Source organism: Silurus meridionalis, chromosome 6 (assembly GCF_014805685.1).
Source record: "Silurus meridionalis isolate SWU-2019-XX chromosome 6, ASM1480568v1, whole genome shotgun sequence".
Lineage (NCBI taxonomy): Eukaryota > Metazoa > Chordata > Actinopteri > Siluriformes > Siluridae > Silurus > Silurus meridionalis.
The window spans coordinates 11,100,045-11,118,197 of record NC_060889.1 but is presented as its reverse complement, the minus strand read 5'-3'; the positions used below and the strand labels follow the sequence as shown (position 1 = coordinate 11,118,197).

General features: G+C 38.5%; 1 protein-coding gene across 1 annotated transcript in view; it reads right to left on the bottom strand.

Annotated features, from left to right (window-relative positions):
* smchd1 (structural maintenance of chromosomes flexible hinge domain containing 1) overlaps window positions 1-18,153 on the bottom strand; it is a 38,257-nt gene that overhangs the window by 18,778 nt on the left and 1,326 nt on the right. Inside the window, exons 2-19 of the mRNA XM_046851566.1 lie at window positions 17,222-17,297; window positions 16,704-16,862; window positions 16,480-16,562; window positions 16,246-16,379; window positions 15,294-15,408; window positions 11,710-11,829; window positions 11,416-11,582; window positions 11,239-11,329; window positions 10,592-10,808; window positions 9,100-9,205; window positions 8,533-8,716; window positions 4,386-4,457; window positions 4,126-4,251; window positions 3,513-3,626; window positions 1,731-1,837; window positions 1,127-1,209; window positions 426-536; window positions 239-313 (exon numbers count right to left, since the gene is read on the bottom strand). Of these exons, the coding sequence (XP_046707522.1) occupies window positions 239-313; window positions 426-536; window positions 1,127-1,209; window positions 1,731-1,837; window positions 3,513-3,626; window positions 4,126-4,251; window positions 4,386-4,457; window positions 8,533-8,716; window positions 9,100-9,205; window positions 10,592-10,808; window positions 11,239-11,329; window positions 11,416-11,582; window positions 11,710-11,829; window positions 15,294-15,408; window positions 16,246-16,379; window positions 16,480-16,562; window positions 16,704-16,862; window positions 17,222-17,297 (2,140 nt within the window). The remainder of the gene's footprint in view (window positions 1-238; window positions 314-425; window positions 537-1,126; window positions 1,210-1,730; window positions 1,838-3,512; window positions 3,627-4,125; window positions 4,252-4,385; window positions 4,458-8,532; window positions 8,717-9,099; window positions 9,206-10,591; window positions 10,809-11,238; window positions 11,330-11,415; window positions 11,583-11,709; window positions 11,830-15,293; window positions 15,409-16,245; window positions 16,380-16,479; window positions 16,563-16,703; window positions 16,863-17,221; window positions 17,298-18,153) is intronic.

The window sequence follows — 18,153 nt, the reverse complement described above, 5'->3', positions numbered from 1 at the left end:
AATAAAGGATGTCATTGTAGGGGATACTTTCCATTCGTTTTAAAAGGTGTGAAATGCTACAAATTATATGGCAGTTACATTATAATCATAAGCTACAATCAGTATTTTTGAGCCCGCAAAAATGAAACCTGATACAAAACTAAGCCAGGGTTTAACCAAACAGGTTCCAACCGAGCAGAAGTCAACCCTGTTACTGAAGGTGTATGTGTCAATTCTGATGGTGGAATTAGGTCTTTACCCATTTTTCTGAACCAGTACCCCCACTTCGAGTGCACACCAGTGTGGGAGTTGGTTTTAATATCCCCGTTAGGAGCTGAGAGAAAACAACAAATAAGAACAGACAAACAAACAATTATTACTAAAATATCGAATATGCTAATAATTTACATAATTATAATAATAGAAATCATTATAAATCCACTCACAGTGCCAGATCACCTTGAGGTCGATCTGTAATTTCTTGGAATTTGCATTTTGAATCGGCAACCGGGACATCGTCTCCCCTTTTTTATTCAAAATCTCAACCTGGATTGGACCTGATATTGGAAAAGGGAAACAAGTTACAAAAACATAACCACACTAAATTATGGTTCTTAGAAGCTAAGAATCGTAACGACAAAGTACACTGCGTACATCGCCAAAGGTTTGTGGGCACCTGACCATCTCACCCACTATGTGCTTTTGAACAGCATATTTTAGATTTAGTCCCTATTTGCTGTTATAACAAACTCTATTCTTCTGGGAAGGCTTTTCACTGGATTCTTTTGTGAATGTGGCTTTAGTAAAGACAGTCACTAATGTCAGTTGAGGAGACCTGGGGTGCCGTCTGTCTTCCAATTCATCCCAGAGGTGTTGAGTATGGTTCTGGTCAAGGTTTGTGTGCAGGCCACGCTAGTTGTTCCACACCGAACTTGGCAAACCATGTAGGTCGTGTATACAAATTGGTCATGCAAGAGCATATTTGGACTGATTAATTTATTTCCAAAAGAAATGGCCAGTCTACAGAATACAAGACATTCTCTACAACTGTAGCCTTCCAACTCTGGGTCAACACTTTAAGGAAAAAAAAACATATGGGGTGATGATTAGGTGTTTAAATGTAAAACTTTGGTGTGTATGTGCATACCCATGTGAGTCCCAGCTGGTTTAACAGCTTTCTCAGTCCATGGGTTTCCCTCGGGCCAAACGATTCTCAACTTATCAGGAAGTCTATGAGGAAAAACAAATGATTGGCATTATTAAAGATTGGATTTCCACATGTTCATGCTTTTCCTGCATGACAAATGAGTGCTGCATTTTGTAATAGAATTAAAAAAAATGTTATTGCAAAACTGATCTCATTGGAGAAGGAAACTGCAGATTAAATTAAGGTTTTATGCACTTGTACATAATGCAAATACACTCAGCACTCAACAAAACATTTCAAACAGGAACACCTGTACACCTGCTCATTTAAGCGTTTCTCCATTCAGCCAATCACGTGACCACAGCACAATGCATACAATCATACAAATACAGGTCAAGAGCAGTAATGTTCACATCATAATGTGATCTTTCTGAAATCAACCGTGGCATGGTTGGCCACATGATTGCTACAGAATTGTGCCAGTATTCACAAAATGGATTGCGACAATTACAATAAGTGCCACATGGTAATTGGATGTCTTTACACAATCCCAGTAAAAAAAATAACCACCAACATGCAAAAGATAAATAGTAAAGTTTCTTACCTGTCTAGTTCATTCTCAATGCTTTCTTTGATGTCAGAATCTGTAGCCTGCCTGTCAATCTTAGCAATAGGGATGATCCTCTTCTCATTGCACAACTCCTTAGGTTCCTACAGACACGTGTTCAGGGTTACGCTCGAGACGTTGCAAGTGGTGCTGCACTCAGGCGGCATAATGATACCACAGTATATTTTGTCCCAATAAAAAGCTGAGTATTTATTTCTGTTTTGAGAAATAACACTTTGTCTAATAAGACTACAGCCTTATAGTTGGGGAAAGGAAAGAGCAACAGAAACAGAGAAAAGACGGGTAGAAGTAAACCAGCCTCCGAACCCTTACAATAAATATTCACAATACAAAGGATTACGGTCTGATAACATATATTCAAAAAGTGATTACACAGTTTAATAAATTTTTTTTGAAAAACAAATTAATTTGAATGGTTTTATTCATTTTCCCTGATCATTTTATGAATGGATTTATTTTTATACTGAAGTATTAAAGTATGGATTGTCTAACCATTCAGATTGTTATTTACTGTTTCTGCAAAAAAATATCATCACTGGTCAAGGCTAAAAATGTGATCATAACAGACACTGATTTATTCTTTCATTGGTGATTAATTTATGTTGGCATGTGGGCTCTTAGAGTAAGCTTGATTTCGTGGGTATTCACCATGACAACCGAAACGATTGATCGACCAATTGATAGACACGTGATACTGAAACCAACAAAATTCCAGTGAAAAATCCAAGTCAACATAGAAATGCCTACACAAGCTTTTGGAATGACCCAGTCTATCTAAAGGAAGAGTGGAATAATAATAAAAATTAATAAATAATTTTTTTTGCTAAACTGGTACACTCATGCTGTGTTACAAGATATTAGTGCTTTATCAACATATAAGGTACTGTATTTTCCGGACTATAAGCTGCTACCTTTTTCCCCACGCTTTGAACCCTGCGGCTTAAACAACGAAGCAGCTGATTTATGGATTTTTCCCGGTTTCACAAACTGCAAGCCAAAAAACTGAGCCCCATAACATTAGACCAATTAAATTGCCAAACGGGTTCAGGTGAACCAATGAAACTCTTTATAGTAAATCAGATGTGCTCCCACTGAATCGGGCCGCACCACATCATAAATATGGATGATGTTCCTCTGATGTTTGACCTGCCGCTCACTCGGACTGTCTACAGGAAATGCGAATCATTCGTCACGCTGAAAACAACCGGGCATGAAAAAACGCACTTCACCTGTGTTCTAAGCTGCACGGCATCGGGAGAAAAGCTTCACCGATGCTGATTTTTAAACGCACGACGATGCCAAAAGAAAAACTCCTGAGAGAAATTGTTGTGAAAGGAAGGAGGAAGACAGTGAACAATGACTTTCTTGGCAGGCTACTGTTTAGATACAAGCCGTGTAACAGACACTGTCTTTCATTAAAACCTGTGTAAAGTACATTAGTTTCAATGTAGACAGGCTTATAGACAGGTGTGGCTTATTTATGTCCAAAATAAAAATCTTTGTAAAATTCAGTGGGCTTATATTTGGGTGCGCTTAATAGTCCGGAAATTACAGTAAAAGGTTTGCACACTTTGGTTAAAATCTCTGTTTAAAATTGTTGCATTTTATTGCTTGCTTTCTCAAACACCAAAACAATACATTTATAATATATATATTAATTCAAATGCAAATTGATTTCAATGATATTAGGAGACATTTTGAACTGTTAACTGACCATGATTATGCCTTTAATTGTAATTATTTAACAACTTCTCTTACCAGTGCAATTTGGACATGCCCCCCAGTGGCAAAGACATCATCTTCATAGTCCCCATAGAGCAGAAAATGAACCACTGTACCATATAGAATAGGCTGAGTTTTTATTGTCTTCACCTAGGAACAAGGAACTGGTCAATAAAGTTATACCAATGCTATATTAACAAACAGTGTTTATGAAGCAGCATGTGCAGAATAAATGCTGATTCAGTAAATTTGTGCTATTCTAGTTCATGGCTGAAACCTAATGTGGTCGTTTGCTGTTGGGGTTTGTTTTATTGTGCTTTCTGGAGATACTTTTATGCGCACTATGGTTATTGTGAACTTAAACGTTATAGGAAATCAGAGATACCTCAAAAATACTTAAACCAGCCAATGAGTTCACATTTTGTTCCCTTCTTTTGCACGGTCAGGTATGGCTGATTTGAATATGCAACTGTTCCAAATCAAGTAAACATTTAGTGCAGCCACATAGAGACACGAACATTTTATTTAAACGTAAAAATTTAAAATGACCTAATCGCTAATCTCGTTCATCGATTCCAATCACCCGTTTCCATTTTTCATTATCTGTAGCACATCCATGCTTTTACCAATGTTTACTTTAACTCCTTACCTGCTGTCCAGTTTTGTAGGTTTTACCATCCCACACAATGGCTTTGTACTTAGCCCATGGTGACTGCAGGCGTTTAGGCTGCACATCTGTGCGTGTTATTGTACCTTGGAAACCAAGGAACTTCACCTATAATCCATAGGAACACAGCACACATGCCCAAGTCCAGAAATTAAGTAATAAAACGGTTAAAAGCATCAGGTCCTAGCATTCATTCAGTGTCTTTATGGAGTATTAAAGGATAAAGGCAAACACCCTCATACCTGTTTATCGAATTTTTCATGGCACTCTTTCAACCAATTTGTGAACTCACGGTTGATCTTCACTCTTTGCTCCTGTAAGAAAGACAATGGCATCATTACAAAAATATAATAATTAAAGTTTCATTTCATTTTAAGTAAAAAAGGTAAATGAATTTACACAACATTCATAGTGTTATGTATGTAGCTGACAATGTTTGAGGGGGAAAATTCAATAAATCCAGCTTTACTTTCTGAACTCTTAGGCAATATACTTGTTTAAAAATAATAAAAAAATAAATGATTAAAAAAAATGTGCTTTGCAACAGGGGCACGTTGGTCAGGCCGAATCTTAGTCAGATGATATAACGGTAAACTAATATTCTTTAAGTAGGCCGCTCAATGCCTGCTCATTTATAAAAAAATAATTGATTTAGTTACTTGGTCATAACTTGCTAAGTCAGTGATGGTCAAAAATCTGAATGTCCCAGACATTGTGCTCTATGCTCCATCTGTTAATGAGCCTTCAGTCTCTACTACCCTGGTCATAGATTTGCAGGAACACCAGGCTACATAACTAAATATAAATTAATCAAGAATTTGACAATTATTTGCCAGGCAATTATCAATAAACAAATGTCACATCTAAAACAAATAACAGAAGAAATGTACACAATATGATCAACATAAAACCAAATATTTTAGAAATGCAGTTTACACAAGAATTGTTAAAGAGTCACTGTATCTGGCAATAGAGACACACAGAGAGACTGTGTGGGAAGTTCTGACTACAGAATGTTTTGCCAAATTTCCTTAAATACCCAAAACATCATAAAACACTCGTAACTCGTAAATTCAAATTATTTAAAGCTTTGCAAACCATTTTTAGGGACAGAAATTGACCTAAAAACACAAATGTCACATAGCGTAAAACCAACACCTAGTAAGGATCTTCTCAGGGGCAACCCTCATGTCAGTAGGACAGAATTTCCCCAAACCTGAGGTCTGTTCTACTGAAATGGAACTGGGATCATAATTCCAATCACACTGAAACCTTTAAAATGATACCAAATATGGGGAGGTAAATTGCAATTATCACATTATGCAAGTAAAGTAGCTTGAACTCCGGGAACTCCTAAGTCACATTTCCATGACCCGGCCATCTCCCCAGGAGGGGAAGAGGGGGCTCAAGGATGGGTAAACAGGCAGTTGAACAGACGGCTTTCTCTCCTCAGATTAAAGAGCTCCTCTCCTCAGATTAGAAAGTTTATTGTTTTGTAGCCTGGCAGTTTTCAGGGTCTGGGATCATAAAGGGATCTGACCAGCCTCACAATACCTTATTTTAATTATAATTAATATACAACAGTAGTAGTATTATACTCAGTCAACTAAAATAGGGCTGCACCTACGATCATTTTTAATCATTAGTCAGGTAAAAAAAAGTTTTTTTTTAATTAGATGTTTGCTTATTATAACAATAGCATAATTCGGGGTATTAATGAATAAAAGCATACTTAAAATAAAATAAAAAAATGCAAAATCCACATATCGAGTTTAACTCTCTAATTTAGACATTTAAAAAGTTTATAGTGGCTGCTTGTTGAAGTGCATGGGGAATTCCTCCTTTGAACAAATTCACTCCTGCTGGGTTTTCTTTCTGTAAAAAAAACCTTGAGTAAACCTTCATTTGAATTGTATTTTGCAGAGATATATATATATATATATATATATATATATATATATATATATATATATATATATATATATATATAAAGATTCAATAAAAAATATAGCTGCAAGCAGCGATGGCGGCCTCGCACATTTGTGTATCGCTATCGGTGCCTCCCAGAAAACAATGCACGGTGGGCAAGTGCATCAAGTGGGTAAATATCAGTGGACTATTTTATGTTGTTACTGACCTATTTGGGGACTGTGGGTAAAAGAAACCCCACATTTTAAACAAACGGGGGCGCTAGTGAGACACTTAAGAGACACACTCTTGTCCGACCTTTTTGTCCACACCCAACAGCCGACAAATGTGATGTATGTGTCAAATTTCAAGTTAATCTTAGCATGCCAAAAGCCTTAAATATGCCTCAAATTAAAGTTAAGTTTGACGCATTGCCATGAGAACAGCGTTCGAGATATCAAAAATCACGTTGCAGTTTATCATCTACAATGTCTCGGCATCATGTTGCTTAAGTTTGGTGTCAATCGCATGAATATTCTAGGAGGAGTATTTAAAAGTTCACCGCATGCACTTATAAAACAACCCAACATGGCCGACTTCCTGTTGGGCGGAGCTAATAGGTTTAATTGTGAAAGTTGTTCGGGTCGATGAGATCTATATGCCTACCAACTCTCGTACATGTGCGTACATGTTTGCCTGATCTGTGCACCAATATTTGTTTTACATTACAGGGGCGCTACAGAGCCCTATTGCCACGCCTATGTTCCAGCCTTGACCGGTCCTAATGGCAGACGATTTTGACGTCTGTGCCAAATCTCCGGTGTTTTCGAGCATGTTAAGGCACACAAAGTGCATGCCAAATGCTTAAATATGCCTGAAATAAAAGTAAAGTTTGAGGCATTGCCATGGGAACAGTGTTCGAGATATCAAAAATCCTTCACAATTTATTATCTACAATGTCTCAGCATCATGTTGACCACGTTTGGTGTCAATCGCATAAATATCCTGGAAGGAGTATTTAAAAGTTCACCACATGCAACTGTCAAAAAATCCACCTTTTGTGACTGACACACTTCCTGGCGCCTGTTGGTGGCGCTATGTCCGAGATTCACAATAGGCACATCGATGCGATCGGAATCCTTGGCAGAACATATACACAGCGTGTCATCTGAATAAGACATTTTTGCTTTAGATATTAAACACTTCCTGTTCTCCGACCGCCATAAATTTGTCGCCGCCATGGCAGCACCGTTCGAGATATCAAAAATCCTTCGCAATTTAGCAAGTCCAATGTCTCGCATCATGTTCGCCACGCTTGATGTCAATCGCATGAATTCTAGGAGGAGTATTTAAAAGTTCACCGCATGCACTTATAAAACAAACCAAAATGGCTGACTTCCTGTTGGGCGTAGCTCATAGTTTAGAGGGCGAAAGTTGTTCGCTCGATGAGGTCTATATGCATACCAACTCTCGTACATGTGCGCATAATTGCCCGATCTGTGCACGAATGTTTGTTTTTAATTACAGGCGCTACAGAGCCCCCTGCCACGCCTGTATACCAGCCTTTCTAAGGCCCTAGTGACAAAGGACTCTGACGTGTGCCAAATTTCAAGAGTTTTCGAGTATGTTAAGGGACCTCTAATGACCAATGTGTGTAAAAAAAAAAAAAAAAAAAAAAAAATTATAAATTTAAGGAAACCAATAGGGCTTTGCACCTCTGGTGCAGGCCATTCTGGCCTGCTCCTCGGTGCTCGGGCCCTAAATATATATTTTATATATAAATATGTTAATGTCAGAGATAATGGAAAAATGCAGCAAACTAACAGGTTTAATTAAATAAATAAATATGCATTGGTGTACAAATGCATAAGCATTTGCTGAAAACCACAACAGTGACTAAAAATCTAATCGTTTACTGCTGCTGTTATTTGCTGCTTTTAGATTTAGTGTTTGTTCACACGGTTTAATTGAATCAATCACTATGTCGCGAGCTGATTGTGCAATCTCGTTACAAACTAACAGTTTATACAATAGCACTTCATTACACTATACCATTTTCACATGATGACGATTATACAGACTTACCGTGCTGATGTTTCGCCTTCATCCGTGACTCCAGAGTTTTCTTTTCATGTGCTCGTGCATCACTGTGGTACTTCCATTCCACACGAGCTCCACTTTGCATAACTTCCAGGTAGTTTTCTTTGAAGCGTTTTAATATAAATTGCTCCCATGCCTTGGATGAATTAGGACACACACTTCTTCTTGCTACCAGTAGACCTGTACCGTCTGTCGTTTTCACACGTAGCTGTGTTATCTTACCGTCATGCTAACCCGTAACGTGAGCAGCCCAACTAATCGAGATCGGCATTCGTCGACATCGAATTTTATTATTGAATATTATCGATTTTATCTATTAGTTGTTGCAGCCCTAAAAGGAAACAGAATGAACAAAGAATCTTGTGTAGAGTTGTACTTTACCTGGCCATTGAGAACTCTTGTAAAGATGGTCTCTTTATCGCGTAGCTGTAACTCCAGATCCATAAATGTTAGTTTGTTGGTGCTGACTTGAAAACGATCATTAGTGAAGAGGACGCCTGAGATCCTATTATAACATTCTAATGGGACTGAACTGCCCTTCTTGGGTCTTGCACACCAATCAAACCTAAAACAAACAATAGTTTACATTATAACTTACATCATAGTAACACAAATAAAGACAAATTGAAGATACAAAAACATTCATAATGAGTTTTACATATAAATTTTACATTTACAGACCTGCCAACCCCAAAAAGTAAAATCACGTGTTAAAATCACTCCCGATTCATACAGTATTGTTGACTGGACAGGGTTGTTTCTTACTCTTTGTTCAAAATATTCTAAGAATCAAGTTAAATCAAATTTTAAAGCCAGTTCTGAATTAAATCAGATTAATTCAGTAATAACACTAAAGGCACAAGAATTAGCAAAAATGCTAAATGTATTAAGGTTTGCAGGCCTGATTTTATTATAATGGTATTAAACAAATGTAGTAAAGGTCATTACTCATTAACAGAAGAATAAGGAATTAATCGTCCATTCCAAAAGCATTCAAAGATGGGTCTTTTGCCTCGGCCCTCAGCATGTGAAACAAAACAGTCTTCATCAATATCTGGAGGTAAAAGAAATGTGGAATCAAAGGCATGGGTTGTTAGTAGATCAAATATTAAACAATGTATTCAAACTGCCAGCCACACACCCTAAAAATGGACTATGGATGTAGGAAAATTGACCGTGTTTCTTCTTAACAGTGACATGATTAAATACCCACAATCAGCTTGGCAACCTCGTGGCATTTTCTCATCAGCTTCATCAAGTAGTCACCTGGAACGGTTTCCAGTTCACAGGTGTGCCTTGTCAAGATTTAATTTGTGGCATTTCTTGCCTTCTTAATGTGCTTTAGACTATCAGTTGTCTTGTGCAGAGGAAAGGGTGAGTTAAAAGTCAATAGCCCGATTAGTTTTACTTCTGCTTTACAAATCCATATTGTGGCAAAGAATAGTTAAGTAATATGAAAAACAGACCATCATTATTTAAAAAAAATGAATGTCAGTCAATTCAGAAAATAACTTAAAATGCATTCCCAATTGCAATCTCCAAAACCATCAAATTAAGACCAAGAGCTACCTCTGCTGCAGAGGACAAATAAATTAGAACTACCAGCTTCAGAAACTGCTAATTTACATATATTCTTCTCAGAGTGCAGGTGACAGACATACATCCACTGTTCAGAGTAGACCGTGTGATTCAGGCCTTCATGGTTGAATTGCCAAAAGCATAACTTTAGAAGAACAAACAGAAGAGACTCTCTTGGGCAAAAAAAAAAAAAAAAGGAATAGAGCAGTGAAAAACTGTCATTTGGTCTGATGAATACAAATTTGAAATGTTTGCCCACGTCTTTGTTAGAAATAGACAGTTAACAGTTCCTCAATGTGCAAATCCTACTGTGAACCATGGAGGAGGAGTTGTGTTGGTGCTTTGCTGGTCACATGGTTGCTCATTTTGTTAAAAGTGAGGGCACACTTAACCAGCACGGCTTCCATTACATTTTGCAGCAGCATACCATCTGGTTTGCACTTAGAGGGACCATAATTTGCTTTCCAACAGGACGACTCCAAACACACCTCTAGGTTATGTAAAAGCTATCTGTTCAAGAAATAGAGTGATGGAGTAATAGATCAGATGTCCCAGCCTTTACAATTACCCCATCTAAATCCAAGTGAGATGGTTTGGGAGGAGTTGGAGAGTAAAGGAAAAGCAACCAACAAAAACCTCTAGGAACTCCTCAAGACTGTTGGAAAACCAATGCCAAATGCATGTGAAAGGTATAAAATATAGAACATATTTTAGGTTACTCAACATGCTTTTGTTTACCAAACAATTCCATGTTCTTTCATAGTTTGGATGTCCTTAGTGTCAACATTGAGGGGGTGGGGGGAACAAAAAAAAGTAATACAGTAATACAACATAGAGGTATGTTTACAACCATGAAATATACCTGGTGTTGCTGCATATGGGTCCTCTGGATAGGTTTCCCTATCATAAAGGAATGGATGATATCGAAGCAGTCCCTCTACTTTGGCATCTCCTTCTTTGCTGGCTTTAAACTCAAACTCTGCCACACTGGAGTTTATATACAGAGTTTGCATGTCATCATCAATCTCTTTTAGATTGAGAAACCTTGGCAATCGAGGAGATCGGTCATTGAGACAGATCTGTGGGAAAGGGGGAAAAAAAAAATCCTGGTCTTATTATTTAGTTAACTGTTATTCAATGAATTAAGCTTTAAGTAAATATTGAAGTACAGGAATACTAAAATTCAATTTGATGAATTTTATGACCATGTCTGCTATAGCAGGCACATTTGAAAAAAAACATTTTATTTCATTGATTTATTTTTTTATCTAGTTATTTTTATATTAAACTTTATATTAATTTAGTATCCACAACATAGTAAGAGGAAGGAAAAAAATCCTGATGACAATATTACGCAGGTTTCATTAAACAATAAAATGTGTGTGGCGGCGGGGGTGCGGACAAGAGTCAGTTTGTGAATGGATCCTATTGGTGATCTAGAAAGGAGAAAAGAGCCTTATAGGAGAAAGATGCTGAACTGGATGTGTGTATCATTTAAGATTTACATACCTGAATGTCAATGTTGGACATATTTTCTGAAGTTCGTGCATCTCTCATGTTATTTCCATGTATGCCATGAACATAGTAATGATAGATATGCCTTAAATTGAAAAAGAAAAGAAAAAATTTAATTGGAATCGACGGTATGAATCAGGGGCGTGTAGGTGTTCGTTCTCTAATACTCACGCCAGCTCTCTGGTCCATGAGATGAAATCCTGTTTTAGGTAGGCCACATGTTCTGGCTGGACTGCAGTTATGACTATAGTTGTAAAACTGTTCTTGCCGGACTCTTCCAGAACCAGAGATTGCAGGAAACGCTCTTCTTCCACTCTGACATGAGAGTCATCTCCTGGCTGTGCATTAATGTGTAAAAAAGAGGTGTTAGATAAGTAATTAAATCACAAATACACACATGATAATGGAAAAATAAGTAATATGCCATTGAGCTTAGACATCATTACATTACATTACATCGTTTACCTTTCTATTCCGAATAACGCCGGAATAGATTTCTTTGTTGTTTTTCTCCTTCTGCTCAAAGTCATCTTTGGACAGTACAAACTCGTGTACATCTGGAGAGCCAACTGGCTTGCTTATAATCTATATTAAGCAAAAGATATATGTAGAAAACGGTCATGTCCACTGACATTTTTCAGTTGGCACAGATAAAATTACACCGTATTGCATTTGGAAAGAAACATGAAGGGTTTGAAATGATCCCACCTGTTTTACATAAATTATAGATCAAAAACAAAAACAAATATTAAAAGTAGGAATTAAACATTTTTATGAACAATGATTGAGGGTCCTATATGTACAGTATCTCACAAAACTGAGTACACCCCTCACATCTTTGAGGATTTAAGAATTAGAATGGTTGCTTTTCATAAAGAGTTCTTTGCCATGAGTTGCCAGTATGAAAGAATTGTACTCAAAGCACCAAATTCTAACTGCCCTTATATATGATACACAAATTTGTATGGTCCTGTCAAGCAGAGAACAAAAACAGGAACATGGTCAATGATGTGGCTTTGCATGGTTAAGCGACGTACAGCTGATATTTCTTCGAGTGTACACTTTGGTTGCCAGATATTAGACAATAATGGCTGTATGTTGAGTTATTTTCAGAGGACAGTAAATCTATACTTCTATACAAGCTGCACATTGACTATAAAATATATCCACGTCTTATTTCTATAGTATTGTTCCTTGAGAAAAAAAATACTAAAATGGTTGCTGAAATGTGAGGGGTGTACTCACTTTTGTGAGATACAGTAAGGGATAATTCACAGCTCTGTGCGGTAAGACTCGCGGCGGTGGTCTGTGTGTGTTTACATCAACATGGAATGGTGTAAGAATTCACCACTGCTATTGTGCTCTTGAGTGTAAATTCCATCTAGCGCTAATGCTAAGGAAGCGCTCAGCGTACTCTACGGGACCATTAGCGAACTAAAAAACACACACACCCTGACGGACTGTTTATTGTCGCCAGAGATTTCAACCATGCATTTCTCAGGACTGTGCCCCATAAATTTCACCAGAATGTGGACCTTGCAACCAGAGGAGAAAACATGCTGGATGTTGTTTACACAAACATCCCAGGCGCATACAGAGCGAAGCCCCGCCCCCACCTCGGTTACTCGGACAACGTCTCTGTTATGCTGATCCCAGCATACAGACCACTCAATAGGCGTTCAAGTCCCGCTCGAAAGCAGGTGAAAACCTGGCCAGCAGGATCCATGTCTGCTCTCCAGGACTGCTTTGAATGCACTGACTGGGACATGTTCAGGGAAGCTGCAATCAATGGCAATTTCATCAACTTGGAGTACACGTCAACAGTGACCAGCTACATCGGCAAGTGCATAGATGATGTGACCATCTCCAAGACCATCACCACACGCTCCAACCAGAAGCCGTTGATGACCGCTAAGGTGCGTGCACTGCTAAAATGAAGAGACTCCACCTTCAGAGCAGGGGACAGGATGGCCTTAAAGACAGCAAGGGCCAAACTGTCCCGTGCCATTAGCAAAGTGTGCACACGCTAAGAAAATCCACAACCACTTCCAGGACAGCAGAGACACCAGCCACATGTGGCAGAGCATCCAGGCAATCACAAACTACAAGAAAACTTCACCTGCTTGTGACCGTGATGCCTCCCTCCCAGATGCGCTGAACGACTTCAACAGCTGAAGTGAGGAAAACTCAGCTAGCAAAACAGCTAGCGGATGTCTTTACAGCTAGCTGATGCCTTTACCGACATCTTCAACATTTCTCTGAGCAGCGTCGTTGTTCCTACATGCCTCAAGACGACAACCATCATCCTAGTGCTGAAGAAGTCAACAGTCTCCTGCCTCAATGACTATCGTCCCATCGCACATACACTCATCGTGATTAAGTGCTTCGAGAGGCTCGTCATGAGGCACGTCAAGACCCAGCTTCCACCCTCACAGTCCAGATCGGAAACAGCATCTCCAGCACCACCACACTGAGCACTGGGGCCCCTCAGGGCTGTGTGCTAAGTCCACTGCTGTTCACTCTGCTGACTTATGACTGTGTAGCAATGCACAGCTCGAAACACATCAAGTTCGCTGATGAGCAAGAACGATGAGTCAGCATACAGAGAGAAGGTGCACCAGTTAACAGCCTAGTTTGGAGCCAACAACCTGTCTCTGAACATTGGCAAAACTAAAGAGATGGTTGTTGACTTCAGGAGAACACAGAGCAACCATTCTCCACTGATCATCAATCAAAACTCCGTGGAGTTCGTCAGGAGCAACAAATTCCTTGGTGCTCATCTGGCAGAGAACTTCACTTGGTCGCTCAACACCAGCTCTATCACCAAGAAAGCCCAGCAGCATCTCTACTTCCTGAGAAGGCTGAGGAAAGCCCATCCTCCCTCCCCCCATCCTGACCACGTTCTACAGAGTGACCATTGAGAGCATCCTAAACAGCTGCATTCCTGCCTGGTTTGGGAACTGCACCGTCTCGGATCACAAGACCCTACAGAGGGTAGTGAGGACAGCTGAGAAGATCATCGGAGTCTCTCTCCCCTCGATCACGGATCTTTACCCTCCTGCCATCAGGGAAGAGGTTCGGAAGCATTCGGGCTGCCACATCCAGACTGTGCAACAGTTTCTCCCCTCAAGCCATCAGGATCCTCAACACAGAACTGAACTGAAACTCACGCGCACACACCCGACTGTGTGACTGATCTGTACAACCCGGACTTAACACACACTTACTTTACACATCCATGTCTTCAGTACCACCCATATTATATAACACATACAAACTGTTCACATGCTGTTTTTGTGCATACTTTTTGACTGCTACTAATCCTGTTTTGCACAAAGCTTTTTGTTTATATTTTGTTAATTACATGTTCACTCCTGTACTCGGTTCTCTCCTACACACTGCACTGTGTAATATACAGCAGGTTTACTGGTGGTGCTATTTTGTGTATTTGTCCTACACTGTCTTGTGTTGTCTTTGCACTGTCTGTTTTGCACTGTTTGCACAAGATGCACTTTATGTGGCGAGGACACTTACTAGTCCTCATCTCTGTTTCCTGTTATGTAGCTTTATGTTGTAAATGCAGCACCAGGGTTCTGGAGTAATGTAGTCTCATTTTGCTGAGTCAGCTATATGACAATAAAATTGGACAATTGCCAAGAAAGACAATGTTAATTCCTTCTCTTACTTTTTATGTTGTGAGAAATAAAGAATCAAGTATGTCAGTGGCACAATTTACTAACAATGAAAGCTGTTTGTGGTAACGCCTTGTGTCATTTTTCATTAAATTTCTCAGTTCAACATTATCATCTCCAGTTCATCCAAATCAATGTGCCTTAACTCACTTACCAAAATTTCAATATTCACCATAACAGTAAAATGACATGGAAAAATAACCAATTTAGATAAGTAGGGTCATTAGAAAATGTTTACAATAGCTGACTTATTCTGTGTGCAATGTTACCATGGCTCCAGGTGTTTTAATTCATTTAGAAATGCTGATCAGCTTTTATATAAGAGAGACAGAGTAATGCATGTGGTGTGGCACTTACCCGTACACTCTGGCCTATATAAAACACAGCCTGTTTGCCTCCAACGCCAAAGTAGGAGATGTCACTATTCAGACTGCGAGGGACTGCACCGGGACGCACATATCTTAATTCATCACTATTAATAAATAAATAAATAAATAAATAAATAAATAATTTGCAAAACATTCAAGAAAAGAGTATTTTATAAGAAACACCACAATACAGCAAGTAATATGGTACTTGCTATGACAGGTTACTGAGTATATATTAAGAATGTATTAAGACAATTATTTTACACAATTTATAATACTTAATAGAAATAAGAAAAAAAAATTACAAAACAAAAACGCTACAGCACCGATTATTACATACACTATCAGACTCAGAAAAGTTTGTGGACACCTGACTATAAGAGTCGTATGTGCTTTTTGAACGTCACATTCCACACTTAATCCCCATTTGCAGTTTATAATAAACCTCCACTCAGATGTTACAATATTTCGGATTGCTGGTGTGAAGATTTGTGCTTTTTCAGCCATAAGCATTAGTAAAGTCAGGTACTGATGTATAGTGAAGTGGCCTGGGGTGCGACCCAATTCATCCCAAAGTTGACGTCTGAGATCTATAGCAGGCCACTCAAGATCTTTCACACCAATCCATGTAAACAATATCTTCATCAAGCTGGCTTTGTACACTGGAGTACATGAGGAGAAAACTTTGTGCTACAGCCTTTAAAGACTTTACAATTGCATGCCTTCAACTATGTGGCAACCGTTTGGGGAAGAACCACACGTAGTTAAAAAAAAAATAATAATAATCATGTTTCCGAAAATAGTTGTCATTTTAGCTGAATATGTTAATTAATAATAAATAAATACATATGCAAAAAGCTCGGCTAGAACCCGTTAGTGTCATTACCATGATTATGAAAAGTTTTCATTAATAAAACTGTGCTTTCCAGAGTACTGTTTACCTTCGAAACGTGCGGTCATCTCGGGTGAATTTGGAAAGGCGATAAACTGCCCAGTTATTTAACTCTTTAGAGGTCATTCCACGGCCATTATCCATCACTACTACTGCCGGCCCACCCTGAGACTCATCAAAATACTGACACAGAGACACATTGAAAAACAGAAAGCAAAAACAACAGTCAATGAAATCCAAGTTTAATGATTAGAGTCTTTTATTATTCCAAATAAACCTTTACCAATCTTATGTCGATGTTCCTATTTCCTGTGTTCTGCGAGGTTGCAGAAAGTGCGTTATCAATAAGCTCAGCAAAGGCGTAAGCTAAAGAATTAAAACACACACACACACAATTAACAAACACATTCCATTAATACAGAAGAAAAAAAAAGTTTAATTTCAAATGACAACGAAAAATTCGAATGCTATCAAATGCACAGGAAAAAGAGGGAATAATGTACTTACGTAGTGCCTTCTGTCCTTCGCTGGCGTAGTACTCGTACTGGCCGCTCTGCACAATAGTGTGGAAATGAGGAACGTATTTAATTCTTTCTTCAGTTGCCACAGCCAACTCCTGATCCACAGACTGTAGCAGGTGTAAAGTTTTCCCATCTGACAATTCATCTACAAAGTCAGAATAAATGAATGATTAATAAATCTAGACATTTCTTTTTACTTCGTTGCTCAAACATCCACATCAGCGACTAATCAACGGGTTTTAAATCATTCGGTCAAAATAACTATAGGACTAAATATACTCAAGATAGATTACAGTGGTGCTTCATATAAGGTACTTACAGACGAGGTACTTATATGCATCAAGATAAGATAAACCTTTATTCGTCCCACAGTGGGGAAATTTCTAAAAATTATTACTGTTTATATGAAAATGTATTTTTCGTGAAGATCAAACATTGATGGTACCAAGTTTCAGAAGGATTCAAAAGTTATGATCTGATGGTTATTGCAGAATTGTTTCTCACCGTAAACATCTGAATCGATCTCCCGGCGATCGGTTGTTGTGATCACAAAACTTTCCTTTACTGAGATAGAAAATTCCTGAAATGAAAGTGGCACTAGTGTTAACATCTTTCAGTGGTCAACAGAGTTTTCTGTTTTCAGTTCTGGTGTCAAATGGTACACTTTCATATAAAAAATAATAATAATAATAAATGATCAAAAGGTATTTGAAAATTCTTATAAACAACAAACAACAACAAAAAAACTCTAGTTGCTATAAAATATACAAACATACAAAAAGTATGGTTGCTACCGGAATATTAACATATACATGTGCATATATTACAGGAAACTGAAACACCAGCTCATTATGAAAGTTTTTAGTAGAGCAAACGGCATCCCCATTACCATCAGCATGGAGGTCCTACATCCAAGGAGCTCTCTCTTTAAGAACCCCCACCACCCCCAGTATTCCCCTCAACACTGCAGTAAGATTTACAATTTCCTGATAGTAACATGGTTCCTGGGTCTGGGCATAGCATTACTGATTCTTCACTATACTGAACAGTGAATACTTTGACTCAGCAGAGGTATTTCCCCTGAGGAACCTTTTACAGGTTCTAAATGCACGGTTGTCCTACGGAAAATAATTGAAACACATAAAATGTGCATTTTTGCTATCCGAGTGACTTATTTGTTGTTGCTTTTGTTGTATTCAGCATGGTGCTGCCAAGAGTAGAACTAGAGACAGCTCAAGGTCTTTCGTTCGATTTTAGAGCTGAAGTGAAGATAGCCCTTTCCACTGTCCATGGATTGTCTCAGATTTCCTCCAGAGTCTCGGATTTCCTCCACTAATAATAATGATCCAGGTAGGCAGTCTGGCTACTCTAAAGGGCCCAAATACATGTAAGTGCGATTGTGTGTGTTTGAGCAATGCCCATACAGGGTCAATGGT